This window comes from Lissotriton helveticus, chromosome 7 (assembly GCF_964261635.1).
Source record: "Lissotriton helveticus chromosome 7, aLisHel1.1, whole genome shotgun sequence".
Taxonomy (NCBI): domain Eukaryota; kingdom Metazoa; phylum Chordata; class Amphibia; order Caudata; family Salamandridae; genus Lissotriton; species Lissotriton helveticus.
The window spans coordinates 403209986-403226210 of NC_136068.1; the positions used below are offsets into that span (position 1 = coordinate 403209986).

Genomic DNA, 16225 nt, shown 5'->3' on the forward strand with positions numbered 1-16225 from the left:
AAACTGAGTGCTTTTTTGGCTCCATTGCTACTATGAATTCTGGATCCGGGACTAAAGAGGGAGTTGGGGGAGCCGTAACAGCTCATGAAATACGAGATGCTATACAAGAGATGGCATCCAGGAGCATGCCGGGACCAGATGGTTTACCAGCCGAATTTGACTCCCTAATGGCACAGGCATTAACCCCCAAACTAGAGGCACTGTATGCGGAAAGTAGGCAGAACAATTTACTGTCGGCATCCACCAGGGATGCATTGGTAATACCCCTCCCAAAAACAAAAATAGCGGAAGCAATAGTATCCGTGTTTAGACCCCTGTCAATGTTAAACACAGATTTAAAAACCCTGAGTAAGGCCTTAGCAAGACGAATATTACTGCACATGACATCACTTATACATAAAGATCCGAGTGGGTTTATACCATCAAGGGCTAAATCGGCCAATATCTGGAGGCTTTTTCATTTTCTACATCATCCCTATAGAATCCATCACCCAGAGGCACTGATAATGTCGGTGGACCTGGAGAAGCATTCGATTCCGTGCGGTGGGATTTTCTATGCCACAATGATCAAAATAGGCTAGGAGAAAAATGGGTAAAATGGATCAATATACTGTACTCTCACCCTACAGCACGGGTCAAGACCGGGGGTGGTGATCTCAAGACCATATCTTTAGGGGCACCACGCAGGGATGCCCGCTATCCCCCTTACTGTTTGCCCTTGCTATTGAGCCCCTGACATAACTGTTCAGACAGGTAGGAGAGTCACATGAAATGCTACTGAGGGAATCAAGAGCATATCATTTTGCAGTATGCCAACAACGTTTTGTTATTACTGGGGCAGGGGAGGAATGGTGTGACAAGGGCGGTGGAACTCCTGGTCAAATATGCAGTAATGGCAGGCCTAAAGGTAAACAAAAACAAAACTTATGTTTTCCCAGTGATAGAAGGGGCAGAATGCCCACAGGACCTTCCAGTGGGTTGGAACTGGGTGCCCGCTCTTTCAAATATCTAGGAATCCAGGTGTACCACGACTTAGTAAACATAAAAGAGGGCAATTTAAAACCAGTAATACGATCCTTTGGGATGAGGATCTCCTTCTGGTGCTCCTTGAAACAGTCCATGATGGTCAGAGTGGGCCAATCTAGACAATTGTTCCAAACAATTCACCGCAGGTCCGGGTTTTCAAGCAGAAACATATGAAGTGGTGCCCAGAAACCTTTTGGTCTTGAAGCAACAGGTAGCTCTTCAGCATATATCCCCTGTTCTTTACAATACACCAATTCACAAATTCACTTCAGCAGAGTGGGGCCTGTCTTGGCACCCCAGTGCTTTGTGACTGTGCGCTTTCCAAACATGGTAGATATTGATTACAATTAGCGGTCACGCGACCAGTCATCTCACAGCAGAACTCCCAACCCTCCAGCGTCAACGGGGCCTCAAGCACAGCATTTCATTTCTCAAGCAAAGGTGGGTCTGCCAGCCCATTCTCCCTTTGGGAAGCATTATGCGATCTAGTGATCAGCCCCCTGCACTCCTCCCTGGCCAGTACAACTTGTAATGCCTTTAGGGTATTTGGCTCTGAGGGATACTCAGGGTACATGGACCAAACCGCCTGGCGCACCCTTGAGAATGTAAAACCAAGCATTGCATTATACGTTTGACCTGCCTGAAAATCAACGAAAAGCTTAAAGAAGACATTCGAGTACATGTCTCCAAGCCTTGTAAACCCAACCATCTGCCGTACCTTCAAGGCCCCCTGTTCCTGGACTGCAGAGATATCCGAATGCACAGCAATCGGCATAGCAGGGGCATATATATACTCGAGCCACTCATGTTTGGCAAGAGTGTTCGACGCCCAGGCAGTGTATTTGACATAATTTATTTCCTTCCTGGCGGTACCCTCCCCACCCAGCAGGACCATGGCAGTTAGCGGGGTCGAATGTGCAGTGTCTGCCCCAACAGCAGTGTGTGGAAGGTAACGCTGTGGGAAATATCAGTAGTGTGCGAATTGCGCTGGCGCGCAAAAACAATACAAACGCATGTCAGGTGCCTCAGACCCACCTCGATCAAACGGTAGCGCTAGAGTGCTCCAACTACACCTTGGCTGCTTTACACCCCACACAAGTGATAGTAGGCAGTACTCTAGTGTCCTAAAAAGTGTCACATGCAGTCGTATTGGGATACTGACAAATAGATAAAGAAGCTTAGACAAAATAGTAATTTTTACAACTGCTATTCTGTCCGCAAGTGAGAGGGGCATATGGGTCCAGCATGCGACTTGCTCCGTGATTTTAATAATGGCACGCCCGAAGTTCATGGTCAGAGCCACTTCTGGATCCCTATGTATCAATATTCCCAAGTACTTCACCGGGTCAGTTGACCAGGAAAGCGGGAAATCCAGCGTAGTCTCCCAAAGTACCATCAGTCAACGGGAATACCGTTGACTTCGCCCAGTTGATTCCCAGACCAGAGTACCTCTCAAATACCACATATTCACGCAGAAGGGCCGGGAGGTGTGCGGCTGGCTCACGAACGTATATCATATTGCCCACGTACAAAGAAACAGCAAGTGTTCGCTGTCGAAACCTTAGAGCAGCATTGGTGTGTTTTTGGCGGATTTTGCAGGCCAAGCGTTGAACCACCAAAGAAAACAGCATCAGGGATAAGGGTCATCCCTGTCTAGTGCCTCTCCTAATTGGAAAGGCTTCGGAAATCCACCCATTAAACAGCAGTCAGGCCACTGGCTCAGCATACAACAATCACACCCATTTCAGAAAGAATAGCGGCATGCCCATTCTTTCCAAAACTGTAAACGTATACCTCCATTCTAATAAATCAAAGGCTTTTGCTGCATCTTGCAGCACCGCAAGATGCAGCAAATCCCGTCTGATCCGGGAGGATCAACTTTGGGATTAGTGGCTGCAATCTATTCACAATTATTTTTGCCAAAATCTTAGTGTCAATGTTAATTAAAGACTAGGGCCTATATGACTCACATTTATTCGCCTCCTTCTCAGGCTTTAACAGTGTGACAATAAGTGCCTCTTTCAGAGAGGGAGGCAGCATGCCCATCTCATAAGCTTCAGCATATACATCCAACAATCTTGGGGCCAGCTCCTCAACATAGGCCTTATAAAACTCACTAGGTAGCCCATCAAGGCCTGAGGCTTTGCACGTGGGTAGGGACATTATAGCTTCCTTCACATCTTCCACATCGAAAGGCTGCATCAGATACTCTCTCTGGCCCTCAGAAAGCCACCCAAGCGCGATGTCCTCCTGATAACTGAAGGTCTCTGGCTCACCAACCAAGGGTCTACCCCCATATAGTTCGGAGTAAAAATCTATGAGTATCTTACTAATGTCCAATCTAGTGTTGCTCTACATCATCCCCATCTAGCATCTCAACAATATGTTCCTGACCCCTCGGCATTGTAATCTTTTGAGCCAGTGAGTAACTTGCCCTACCACCCTCCCCATGATAGCGGGCTTTACACTGTCTAGATGTATGCAGGATCTATTGATCGTCTGTTTGGTTATGTTCTGAAATCAGGTCCCTGATTTTGGCAAGTGTCGCTGGTGCGGGGTTCAACTCATATTCCCGCTCCAGCACAGTGATCTGCGCTGCTAAACCACGGATTCTGTGTCGAAGATCTTTCAGGACTCCCGCCTGCGCCCCAATGCACTCCCCCTGCATGGTCACTTTGAAAGCCTCTCAGAGTATTCCTACACTATCTACCAATCCCTAATTTTTTACAAAAACTTTCCTAGTGGCGTTCCCTATTGTGTCACGGAAGATTGAGTCCGGCATGGAGGACTGTTGTAGCTTTCACTGAAACTGGGGCCTGGCACACCCGGGGACACACAGTTTTAACATCACAGGGGAGTAATCTGAAAGTGTTTTTGCCAAGTGGCTAATTGTGACCGTCCAGGGGCATGCCTACTCGGAAGCCAGCCATCAGTGCCAGCCTGGCTAATGACCCATGCACTGTGGCGATAAATGTGCTCCCCCTGGCTGTGCAGTTTCAGCGTCTCCATATATCTCCAAGACCATCAGCTTCCATTAACTCTGACAATACCTGTGAAGCCTGCTTCCCACAACCCACTGCGCCCCGTGAGCGGTCTAGGCTAGTATCTATGCATATGTTGAAGTCGCCGCCCCAAAGCACAACTGTGGGAGGGAACACAGAAATACGTTGTCATACATCATTGAAAAAGGTGGGATCTTCAAAATTTGGTCCATATACATCAACCAACAATACTGTTGTGCCTCCCAGCTTCCCCAAGACTATGGCCACTCTGCCCTGATCATCCACCTCAGACCTAATCATAGTAAACGGTGTGCCTTTCTTAACTAAGATCATCACACCTCTAGAGTAAATACAATGCCGCCACTCGCACCACAGACCATTGAGCCCCCACGTTGTTCTCAGTATATTTGGTAAGAGGCGTTTCTTGGAGGAAAGCGATATGCACATCCAGCCTATCTAAATAGGCGAATACAGAACACCTTTTTGGGGGTTAATAAGCCCACGCACATTCCAAGTTAAAAGCTTTACAGTACTACCCAGACCTGCAAAATGATATTTCAACAGTAGCTAAATCCCGCCCATTCCACAGATGGAAATTGTATTTTTCTAAAGGCTGCACCGACACTGTCTCGCACCTGCTGCTGCTCCCCCGCCCCTCCATCCCCCCACCCACTTCAGCACCCCCAACTTGCTAAAGACATCCCCATGAAACAAAAGCGACCCCCCCCCCCCATAAACATAGTATCACAGGAACCAAACGGGGCACACCCATCAGGGAACGCTAGAGTGCAATTTGCCTCCTAGCAGTCCGGGAGGTGGCTGATCTGTCCCATCCTGGAGATATATTATTTCTGTCATATTTCCAGGACTGCAGAGCAACAATAAAATCAACAGTTACTTGAACAGGTGCAGCCCTCAAACCCTGAATTCACAGTTTAGACATATCCATACAAGGAGCACCTTACAGGTCAGCGCCTCTCACTTCGTATAAAGCACGGCACACAGAGATTTACTGTTCCTCGTCTTCAGAATCATTAGAGGTTTCTCACCTGCGCTTTTTCAAGGTTGAGGCGTGCTCTAGTGCAGCTTTTGGGTTGATGAAGATCTTGGAGGCACCCTCTGGGCCAATTCTAAGCCGAGCCAGCTACAGCATGGCGTAAGAAATGCCCTCTGTCATCAGCAGACTTAACTGGTACAAATTCTCTCCTGGATGTCTGCACCGCTGTCGTGAAGTCCTGGAAAAAGGCCAGTGCGTTTCCTTGTTGCTGATGGAGCTCTTCTCTCAGGGCCATTCGCAGAATTGAGTCCCGATCCCTGTAGTTTAATAACCGAGCTATGATAGGGCGCAGCATTGAACCAGGGATTGGAAGAGCCGCTAGCGAGCGGTGTGCACGCTCCACTATTAGCTTTTAAGATAAATTGTCAGCCCCAAATAGGTCCTTAATCAATGCCTCCACAAAGGTCTCCATTTTGCCAGTGTTGGTTGATTCTGGCAGCCCAGTAATTCTTAGGTTGTTTCTTCTGGACCTCGCCTCCAAAGCTTCATTCTTCGTTTGTATGATCGCCAACACCTTCTCCATATTTAAGGATTTACTTGAAAATTATGCAGTTCATCTTAAGCTGTGGAGACCCTCTGTTCCACCTCACCCAGTTTGGTGTATTGTTTTTCCAGCTTCGCAGTCATATGGTCCTTTCGAGATTCAGGGCTTCAATCTTGCCATCGTTTGATTGGAGGCTTCGATGCATCGCCAAAAGTATAGTTTCCTGGGAGGGGGCAGCTACTACTGGGGCATCCGCCTCCGAGTCCAATGCGTGTTTTGACTGCGTCCTGCCCGTCTTTCGCATCTCGAACGTGAGACGGGATTGCCACTTGTCAGTTTTACCCATTTCTGTTGGCTCTTTTATATCCCGGGCTGACTGCATTCACCCTTGCTCAGTCCGCCGGTCCTACTCCACTCGCTATTGCATACAGTGCAGACAGCACCTCCTCTGAAGCACCTCAGCTTGTGCGCAATCCTCTGTTAACAGCTATAGTCAACCGCCTTGCGAGACCCGGTATCAGGGCATCTGGGCCCAGCTATCTGTAGCTTCCACCCAGCCACCATAAATTGTGACCTGCTCACCTGGCTTGTCAGCACCGGTCACTCTCTCCAGCTTCCACTGCAGTTATCTAGCACCAGATTTATTGTACACTCTGCTCCGCTGCAGCCTCCGTGTTGCCAATAGTAGATTACGCCCTTATATCCTAAGTGTCCTCTCAAAGTTTAGCACAGTATGCTCCCTCAACAAGCTTTTTGTTTTGCGTATCTTGCGCAGTCGTAGCAGTCCCCCAGCACGATCAGTGTCATAGGACTCAATAGCACGCACAGGCCGCAAGTATGTCCCAGCCCTCCCGGCCCCAAGTGCGACAGCCGAATCAGCTCACCGCTCCCGCTCCTCGCTGCAGATCATACCTCCCAGACTGACATTATTCTCCTCAGGGCGTATTGCTATGCTGGCCTTTTCCCGCCGCCCGCCACCCCCAGCAGTGACACCACAAGTTCCGCAGGGCAGGCCCGATCCACCTAACTATCAGGATAGGCCCCGCCACTCCGATATGGGCAGGCCTCCGCACAGTTGGAATCGGCGCAGAGCAGCGAGTCGGGTCCTGATCTCCCTCTTACTGTGATCAAGCCCTGCAGGCACAGCAGGCACCTCACCGCTCACACGCCCACACTTAATAGAGTAAGTCAGCAGCTGCTCATCGGGGCGAGCTCAATTCACCACAGACGTCAATATCCGCCATGTTGTTTTTCCGGCCTGACAGATTCACAGTAGAATTTCTGCAGATAAGCACTGGTATTCGACTGTTGCGTCCTAAGTTGTTGACCCCACGCTACCTCCATGAGAAGCATTTGGCTGCTCACCCTCACCACCCAAGCAGTCAAGTGTGAAAGAGATGTACGGGCCTATTTTGTGGAGCAATTAGTAAGAAAAATTTGAGGACACCAGTGGCAAACAACTGCATTCACCACAGTTGTAACCCAGTAGCTCCAGTCTGCCTTATGCCCCCTGAATGGGGTCTGACACCTCCTACCTGAAAATTATTGTACATGTTGTTTTCATTTGGCTGAGTCAAAAATAGCCTACTCTAAGTAGGAGTGTATAACTATTTGAAAAATCTTTCCTGGATGAGGATGGTGTTGATAGTACTGCTCAGCTTTAACCCATTGAGCATCATTGCTGCTTCAACCTGCTCTCCTGCTGCACACTCCCCCCTGCCTTTGTGTAGTGTTTCATTGACACCCCTGACATGGTACTTCCCCTCTCCCATCTCTCTTTATACCCCAATCCTTAGCCATCAAGACACAGCCAGTCTTACCTGTAGTGATTGGTGCTTCCTCCAGGAGCCTGTTAGAGACAGTAAATGTCTTGGGCCTGTCCAAGGCTGCTTATTCTATCTCTGCGGCCTTTTGGTGCTTTCAATCTGCCGTATTTTGTCAGGATATTGGTCGGATTGCGGATCGGCCGGCAGAGCTGCACTAATGTGCAGCCATCTTGACATGCCCCCTCTAACGCTCCCCCCACTTGAGGATTATTTTGCTCTTAGAGTTAATTGGAATAAAAAGTGACTCTTTCCACTAGGGAGGCCTGAAAACAAATTAACATGGTCTGGTCGAGTGGGCCTGACTCTCACTATCTCTGGCTTTCCTTTCGGTATTTGGGGGAAGAACATTACTGATACTGTGTTTAGCGCCAGGGCACTGACCATCATACCCCTTATGACCGCCATTCGGAGATACACTCCTTCTGTCCACATTTAGTAGGGTGGCACTGGGCAAAATAATCACCCGGCCCTAGATCCTATACATTATACAAAGCTACCGCTGCTATATACTTGATTCGTTCATTGCCTACATCACCACAACACTCACCACGTCTATCAGGGGAGGGGCATCAAACCGAGTGGTGTACACTAAATGCTGTAAATCTACTGACGATGAAGGTGTTGCAATGATGGACATAGCTTCTTACTACAGGGCATCTCAAATCCTGGTTGTCACCGACTGGATATATGGCCTGATCAATGTGCAGCCATTAAGGTTGGAGCGACAACTCACGGAAAATACCTCCCCCAACATTATTTGTAAAGCTGGAAACTGTCTACCAAGGTACCTCCAACCATGGAGACCATACAGAGGCTATAGAAGGTACCTTCCATATGACTTCGCGGGGAGAGGACTTTTACAGGAGAAACTCCACAGTGGTGCAGCACTCAATTGCCCCAGATTTTAGGAATTACAGACTTAATTTAGCCTTCAACGATCTCAGTTCTTCAGATACCTGCAACTAAGGCATGTTTGTAGGGCCTACACACTTTCAACCACCGCCCTAGTGGAGTTTAACCTTTTAGAAGCCAAAATAACCATGTCTCAATTATCCACTAAAGGGCAGGTTGCAAAGATATATAAAATGCTAGTTATCCATTACCCTGACTTCTTCCTCACTCTCAATGGAGTTGGAGCTCTCAGTAAGGCTGGTCCATTACAAATGCAAATACAATTTTGATGGTGTTTACAATTAATCACTCGTAACATTTACAGAAACATAACTTTAATTAGTGTTATACCCCGATCTTGATTGATTTCATCTGATGATGTTTAATTTTTTTAAATTATTTAAAATGTCCAACTTTTTGTACAACTTTTGTTATCTTTATTATACCTATAAAATGACAAGTGCATTGTACTATGCATTTGTAACCAGTTTCGCAGTCTTTGCTCAATTATCATTTGGTGCAGGATGACTTTGAGAGACACATTCTAGTACTTCACTATACAGTTTAATCTCAATTTGTCCTTCACACTTTGCATTCCAGATATGGGGGGTTACATAAAGAGTTTTGTGGATGGGATATTCTGTCTAAAAGTGCAGAATATTCCACCTCTTCATAGTACAAGAGCCATGCGCTAAAGCACACTTCTGTAACACAGCAGTTGGGTTAGCTACCATGTTTGTGACCGAGTAGCCTGACTGCCAAGCTCTAAATAAGGCCCATGCCTGATTTGCGCAAAGGTGAAACCTTCTGCTAGAACACTAATCTTTTCAAGCACAAACACTGTGGTATAAGAACATTTGAAATGCCATAAAAACTATCCATAGTGGGAATCAAGAGTGATCTGCACCTATACCTAATCAATGTCTATATCTGTATTTTTCCTTGAGTTACCACAAACAGCATCTACAGTGCCCTCCTCCCCCTACCAGGTATGGGGAGGAGCGCACTGTATATGCTGTACACCTTCACTAGAACTCATAGGTGACTTCCTAAATCTGTAAATGAACCATCCTTGGAATGTGTCGTATTTTGTTTTGGTGTGAGATTAATGCACTTTTTTAACTGAAGATAAGCACTGGTATTTGACTGTTGAGTCAAATACCAGTGCTTATCTGACACCTCCTACTTGAACATTTTTGTACATGTTGTTTTCATTTGGCTGAGTAAAAAATAGCCTAATTTAAGTTGGAGTGTATAACTATTTGAAAAATCATTCCTGGATGAGGATGGTGTTGGGAGTAGTTCTGCTCAGCTTTAACCCATTAAGCATCATTGCTGCTTCAACCTGCTCTCCGGCTGCACACTCCCCCTCCTGCCTTCATGTAGTGTTTCATTGACACCCTTGACATGGTACTTACCCACTCCCATCTTGCTTTATACCCCACTACTTAGCAATCAAGGTTCAGCCAGTCTTACCTGTAGTGACTGGTGCTTCCTCCAGGAGCCTGTCAGGAGCTGATTGGTGGTGGGATGGAACTTCAGGGCATCACCGCAAATGTGCGGCCCAAATATCTTCCTAATCAAAGGTAAAAGGATACAAAGGTATATGAGAAAAAGCTAAGGAAGCACAGAAAGGTGGTTTTGCTGCCAAGGAAACATGACTATCTTACCTCAAGGAGTGCCGGCTGTTAGCATTCCAGAACTATGAAAAAAGCAAAAGGATAGACTATGAGACGAAAGAATGCACTACAAGGCATGCCATAGAAAGAACCCTAGAAAATATGTCTGGTACATTACATTATACCCTTTTATGTCCTCATTTTTGCGCCTTCCTTCAAAAATTCACTTATTTCCTCCCTTAGCCCCCTCTGTCTTCTCCTCTCCAATCACTTGTGTTCTCAAACTTAGCCTCCATTCCAATTCCCTGCCATTACTCTCACCTGCACAGTGTTGTCCCAGCCCCCAGAGATGAAGCAGTCCTCACTCTGTGGATGAAAGGTGATGGTGAAGATCCTTGAGCGGTGTCCGTTCATGACGGTCAGCGACTGGCTGAAGGGAGATAAAAGTTACAGATAATGTGAAGCACGAGAAAAGAGAAGTTGAAAGGATTGGTTAAGGAGGAGTGCTAGATATGCATAAGGTAGATGAAGAATGTGCTTATTTTGTCTTTTGCCAGCTGACCATATCCAAGGGTTTGTGGAAAGGATTAACAAACGGTAGATTGCATGGATGGGCTCTGCACCTGTGGCCACATCTGCAACATTGACTGAAAAGAGATGATTCTCAATGACATTGCACAACTCCACAGATTTTGTACTCAAAGAGATGACTCACATTATGCTAATTAGGTCTGTGTTTACCAAACCCAGACCATTAATTGTGTATGTGAATGGAAAAGAGGGATTATCTAAAAGAACGGATTGGTTGGTAGCTTTACCTTACTTAAAAAGGAATTACTTCCTATGGTTATTAAAATTGGAATATTAATTCTCGCTACCATCAGCAGTGTCCACAATCCTGCCTTTTTAAATCCCTATGGTTTTGAACAGATTATTGTAGCCTCTGGTCGCGGTATTAAATATATGCCAATGATGCACAAAATCTACTGGTTCCACATGATGGCTTAGCACACATCGCCACAATTTCTATCTCAAGGACATTACATCCTGGAAGTAGATACATAATATTATCCTTAATGCTGAAAAATCTGCAATTTTCTTTAGGGCCATTATTCAGATGGACATTTAATCCCTGGAATGTCCATCTCCCTTGTGCCAAATCCCCCGCAATCCAATAAATATAAATTGCAATTTAGTAGTGATGTTTGATAAGCACATCTTTTTGAGGCTCAGGTGTTAGCAATGCCAAAGGCCTATTATGTTTTGTTAATTCAATGCTATCAAACACTATGGTTCTGCAACATAGTTAACTGCACCTGAAATACTGATATCTAAATTTCAGGCACTTTAAATAGGGTGAATCATGTAATCCAGTGGAGTTGAGGCGCTAAGAATTATCTGTACCTCCACTGATCTGCCAATTGTTCTGGGAACAGCAAAATACCAGGGGTGGGCATGGTCAATTAGACGGAGAGCTATTTCTTCTAATGTAAATTGATTTCTTTTGTGTAAAAGTGTATCTAACTGTTTTTACCTCACATCGTCAAAGCTGTCACAACGGTTTTTATTATTGACTGTATAAAAGGATCAATTTTAAGTTTTGTATCTTCAAAATGTATGTTGTGCTTTTATGAGTATTTTGCTCGAATAAAGCTTTGAAACCAGTAATTTGTGACCACTGCAAATAAGAACAGATTTCTAGGCAGCACTCAAATTAGGAATGGTTGACAATAACACCTGGATTCATCTGAGACTTCTCTACTTGTTCGGCAAGTTCATCCGCCTCTTGGTACCATGCTACTAGCCTGTTATACCTCAGCTATAGTTGGTCTTACACAGTACTATTTTTTTTAACTGGTTGCAGTTAGAATTGGGGTTTTGCTAGTTTGTCTTATTTTAATTTCCGTGTACAACTTTTGTTAAATGTTTTTGTATTGTGCTTTGGAGCTTGTCGTTTACTCAAGGGTACTTCAGCCTTTTTTAGGAAGAGGCAACAGAGGAAGAGGGAGAGGGAATCAGAAAGCTCCAACAAGAGGGACAAAATGTCTCACAACAATATGACAAACATATCAGAGATGATGGGCGAGACTCTCCAAATCTAGAACCGCTTAAACCATACTCTCTCTAATGGCGAAGCTTCATTACTGAGCAAGGGACTGTACTTTGTACTCACTAGGTCTAGGAACCCCACTGAAATAATTAGTGAGGTATTGACATTTCTCATAAAGATCAGACTAAAGACACTTTGAGGGTAGTGAAACTGTTATAGGTGAAAGTGTTTTGGGTTTGAATACTCAATGCACCATTTGCTAGACCTGTACAATTTACTTCATGAGGTAGAGGTTTTTGAAAAAATGGTGTTCGAAGACCTCAACAGGATTTTGGGGGGAAAAACTTGAATCAATTCCAATTTCACATGTGAAGAATTTGAGGCCATAAACTCCCTATCCTCCAATGGTGATCTTGCAATTAAAAGGCAGACAAAGAAGAAGGTATTGTTATCCTTAACCTTGGAGACTGTTTAAAAAAAGTAGAAACGAGACACCTGATGAACATAGAACATTTTGGAAAACTTCCAGAAGACCTCATCACAGAGATATGGGTAAGGATTAAGGAAATCCCACAGAAAGGAAAAGAAGCTGGTTGGTTAACAACTAATGAATTTGAATTCCTCAATAAGAAGGGAGCAAGATTTTCAGTGTTCTACATACTACCTAAAGTTCTTAAAAGTCCTGAAAATACACCAGGCAGACTGATTATGTCCGGCTCTGGTTTCCTACATGAAACCCATTTTCCAATGCATTGATTGCTTCTTGAAGCTATTCATTCATTCCATCAAATTATATGTAAGGGACACCATGCATTGTATCAATTTAATCGAGAATACATCATTTAATAGTGATCAGGACATCCTGGTAATTTATAATGTAGAGTCGTTTTTCATGAACATTCTTCGAGGGAAAGCATTGGCAGTATTAAATGATATTTTTGACACCAGGAGGTCATACAAATGTGAAAACCAACAAAGGAGCGTCAAACGCTGAGTCAAGGAATGACTACCTGTGAAAGCAACAAGAAACAGTTGCACTCTGTTGTTTGAAAAGAAAAAATCACAATGGATTTTATTGAAGGCCCTCACTCACCGACCTAGTCGGTGACATGTTTCATCATCGGACCCCACCAGGAATGGCCGAGTGCCATACCGGTGTGCTACAACGCCAGTGTTACTGTGGAGCTGGTTTTGTGATTGTGGAGTGAAAAATTAAAATGGCCAAATAGGTCGAAAAAATCTTTTATTGGTTTCGCCAAATGGACAAGTAAAAAATGATAATAAGTGAAGGATAACGGACACAAATTAAAGGTCCACTGCAGTAACACTGGCGTTGTAGCACACCGGGATGGCACTCGGCCATTCCTGGTGGGGTCCGATGATGAAACATGTCACCGACTAGGTCGGTGAGTGAGGGCCTTCAATGAAATCCATTGTGATTTTTTCTTTTCAAACAACAGAGTGCAACTGTTTCTTGTTGCTTTCACAGGTAGTCATTCCTTGACTCAGCGTTTGACGCTCCTTTGTTGGTTTTCATTATTATCCCAGGGGGAATAGGAGCGTTCTTATCTCCCTCTCTCTCTTGTTGTTCTTAGGTCATACAAATGTCCCAACGAATTTCATCATTGATCTGGCACAAATGCACTCTCAAAATGTTTTTTTCTGTTTGGGGAAGATTTCCTCCTTCAAATCAAAGGTGTTGCATTGGAATTTCTTTTTGCCCCAGAGTTGGCGAATATTTTTATGGCATACTTTGAGAATAAGTGTATCTATACAGAGAGTAATCCATTCAGACATAAGATCATGATCTGGTATAGATACTTTGAGGATATATTATTGATATTAGGGAGATATCAGAGGAAGAGGTGAATGCATTTGCAACATTAATCAACCATAGAGATTCAGTTATCAGGTTCACCTGTGTGAAGGATAAACACAGGATTTACTTAAATGAGTCTTCCACGAAGAAGATAGAATTTACACCACTTTGTACACCAAAACAGATGATAGAAATGCTACATTTTACTGCTGGCCACTGAAAGAGAATTTCCCACATGGTAAGTTCATCATCCTCCAGGACTGGATTGGATGTTTATTAAGTGTTTAATCTATAAAAACCATTACACAAACGTTCACTACTTGTCATAAACATAAACAGTTGCTTTACTATCCTCTAAAATGTTGCACTTGACCATTTTGTCAAGTTGTTTTTATTTAAAAAGGATCTGAATAAAATCTCTAAAAGGTCATACAGACACTTTTATCAAAATAGACATTAATCATATTTTACGTTTCTATTGTTACAGCAGCTATCTTTTAAACCACTGATATATTCCTCAATAATAACCTCCTACATAAGTCTTACTTGTATACTTATTATTCAAATTGAATGTTCTTTTAATCCCTTATCTAGAGAGGTAGTTGTTTTCCTATATAGTCCCATGGTTTAAAGAGCTAGAGCATTGTGTAATTTGGTTGATGTCGATATAGTCCTATTGATTTAAGTGCAAGGGCTTTTTGCAAATTTGAGTTACATACTTGGTGTGTAAATTAATTCCTCTTTAAATATATTTTCTGTGTTTTTTAAATACATTTCTTTATTGGGTTTTCTCCAAATTGGCAGCTCATATTCAAAACAATATGTTTACATTTCGTCCACCTCAGCCGAGGTGAGGAACATCACGGTAAGAATATGCATCAACAAAATAACTGAATTCGCAACCATGGAGAGGCCACTCCCCTCAACATTATCTTTGGTTAGTCTTCTTGTTTTTGTTCCATACATAATCATACCCAACTGTAAGAAACTTCCCCCCCTGCCTCCCATCCCCTCTCCCCTTCCCAACATCCCCCCTCTGTGCCTTCCCCCCCTCTGCCGGGTCTATGTAACTCAAGGTCCACGTATCTAAGTAATCATGTGGGGTCACCCTGCGCCTCCCTCCCTTGTCCTAGGGCCCTTCCCTCTACGGAGGATGTCTCAACTGCGCTGTCTATGGTGACTTGGGAGGCCTGTCCTGCTATCTCCTGCATCATCGCTCCCCATGCCATTAACACCTCGGGCAGTTGGGATCCCTCCTGGTGCTCCTTATGTGCCCCTCCTCTGCCAGGGACCATTCTCGTAGATCTGTTCTCCATTTTGCCAGTAGCGGTCCTTGCTGAGTTAACCAGTGGATCGCAATACGCCTCTTGGCTATAACTAGTCCCAGGACCAGGAATCGCCTGCTTATCTTATGTTTCGGGTCCCTAGGAATCAAGCCCAGTAGACAAGCGCGTGGATCCAATTCTATAGTCCATCCCGTTATCCGGGTCAGATCCCCGATAACCGCCCCCCCAATACGCCTGGATCGTTGGGCACGTCCATACCATATGCAGAAAATCTGCTGGGTCATAGCGACATCTGGGGCAGTGAGGGTGTCTGGAGCCATCAATGGCGTTCAGCCTCCTGGGCGAGAGGTACATCATATGTATTATGTTGTACTGGATTTGCTTAAAGCGATTGCTCGCCGCCACCTTCCGCTCACTCCCGTGTATTTTTCCCAGTCTCGCATCATGACATCCTGTGGACACACCTGCTGCCATTTTTTTTTCCATGTTTAGGGGGCCGTTCTTTTTATCGTCCCTCAGCACCCTATAGAGGGGAGTAACCCACTTTCTCCCTCCTGCCATAGCAATCATAGTGACCAGGGTTTGGGTGTGCCCCGGGGCGTCCAGAAATGTGGGCCACAATTGCTGTGCCGTTGCCGCTAGTTTGGCATATTGCAAAAACTGCCCTGCCCCCAACAATACTGCTAAAACTGCCCTGCCCCCAACTCGAAGGTGTCCACTGCCTTCTGATAAGTGATAAATTTACCGTCCGGGTAGAGGTCCGACAACATGAGGCAACCCCCTGCCTTCCAGGCCTTTACTGACATCACCTAGTCAATCCGAGCAAAGGGCGGCATCAGCCAGAAGTCCGCCTCTGGGGCGAAAGGTCTATCCCGAATTATTCTACGGAGCACTCGGTTCCAAATTGCAGCTCCAAGCCGCACCAAAGGAGGACCGCGCACAGTAAAACCCCCACCCCCCCCACCCCAGCCCGCCTTGACAACGCCCCGAGCTGCGGGTCTCCGTACGTACCTGCCAACAAGGACCTCTCCCCGGAGGGATCCGCTTCCAACCAGGCTATGGCATGTTGCAATTGCGATGCAAAATAATAAAGTTCCAAGTCTGGGATCTCCAAACCCCCTTTACCCCAACTACATTTCATGACTTCTAAACTAACCCTGCATCA

The 16225-nt window shown here is 45.1% G+C and overlaps 1 protein-coding gene across 1 annotated transcript in view; it reads right to left on the reverse strand.

The window, feature by feature from the left end:
• The window catches only part of LOC144766785 (dynein axonemal intermediate chain 4-like), a 335338-nt gene that overhangs the window by 196633 nt on the left and 122480 nt on the right, over nt 1–16225 (reverse strand). Inside the window, exons 6-8 of the mRNA XM_078650516.1 lie at nt 10227–10335; nt 9957–9988; nt 9763–9862 (exon numbers count right to left, since the gene is read on the reverse strand). Coding sequence (XP_078506642.1) covers nt 9763–9862; nt 9957–9988; nt 10227–10335 — 241 coding nt within the window. The remainder of the gene's footprint in view (nt 1–9762; nt 9863–9956; nt 9989–10226; nt 10336–16225) is intronic.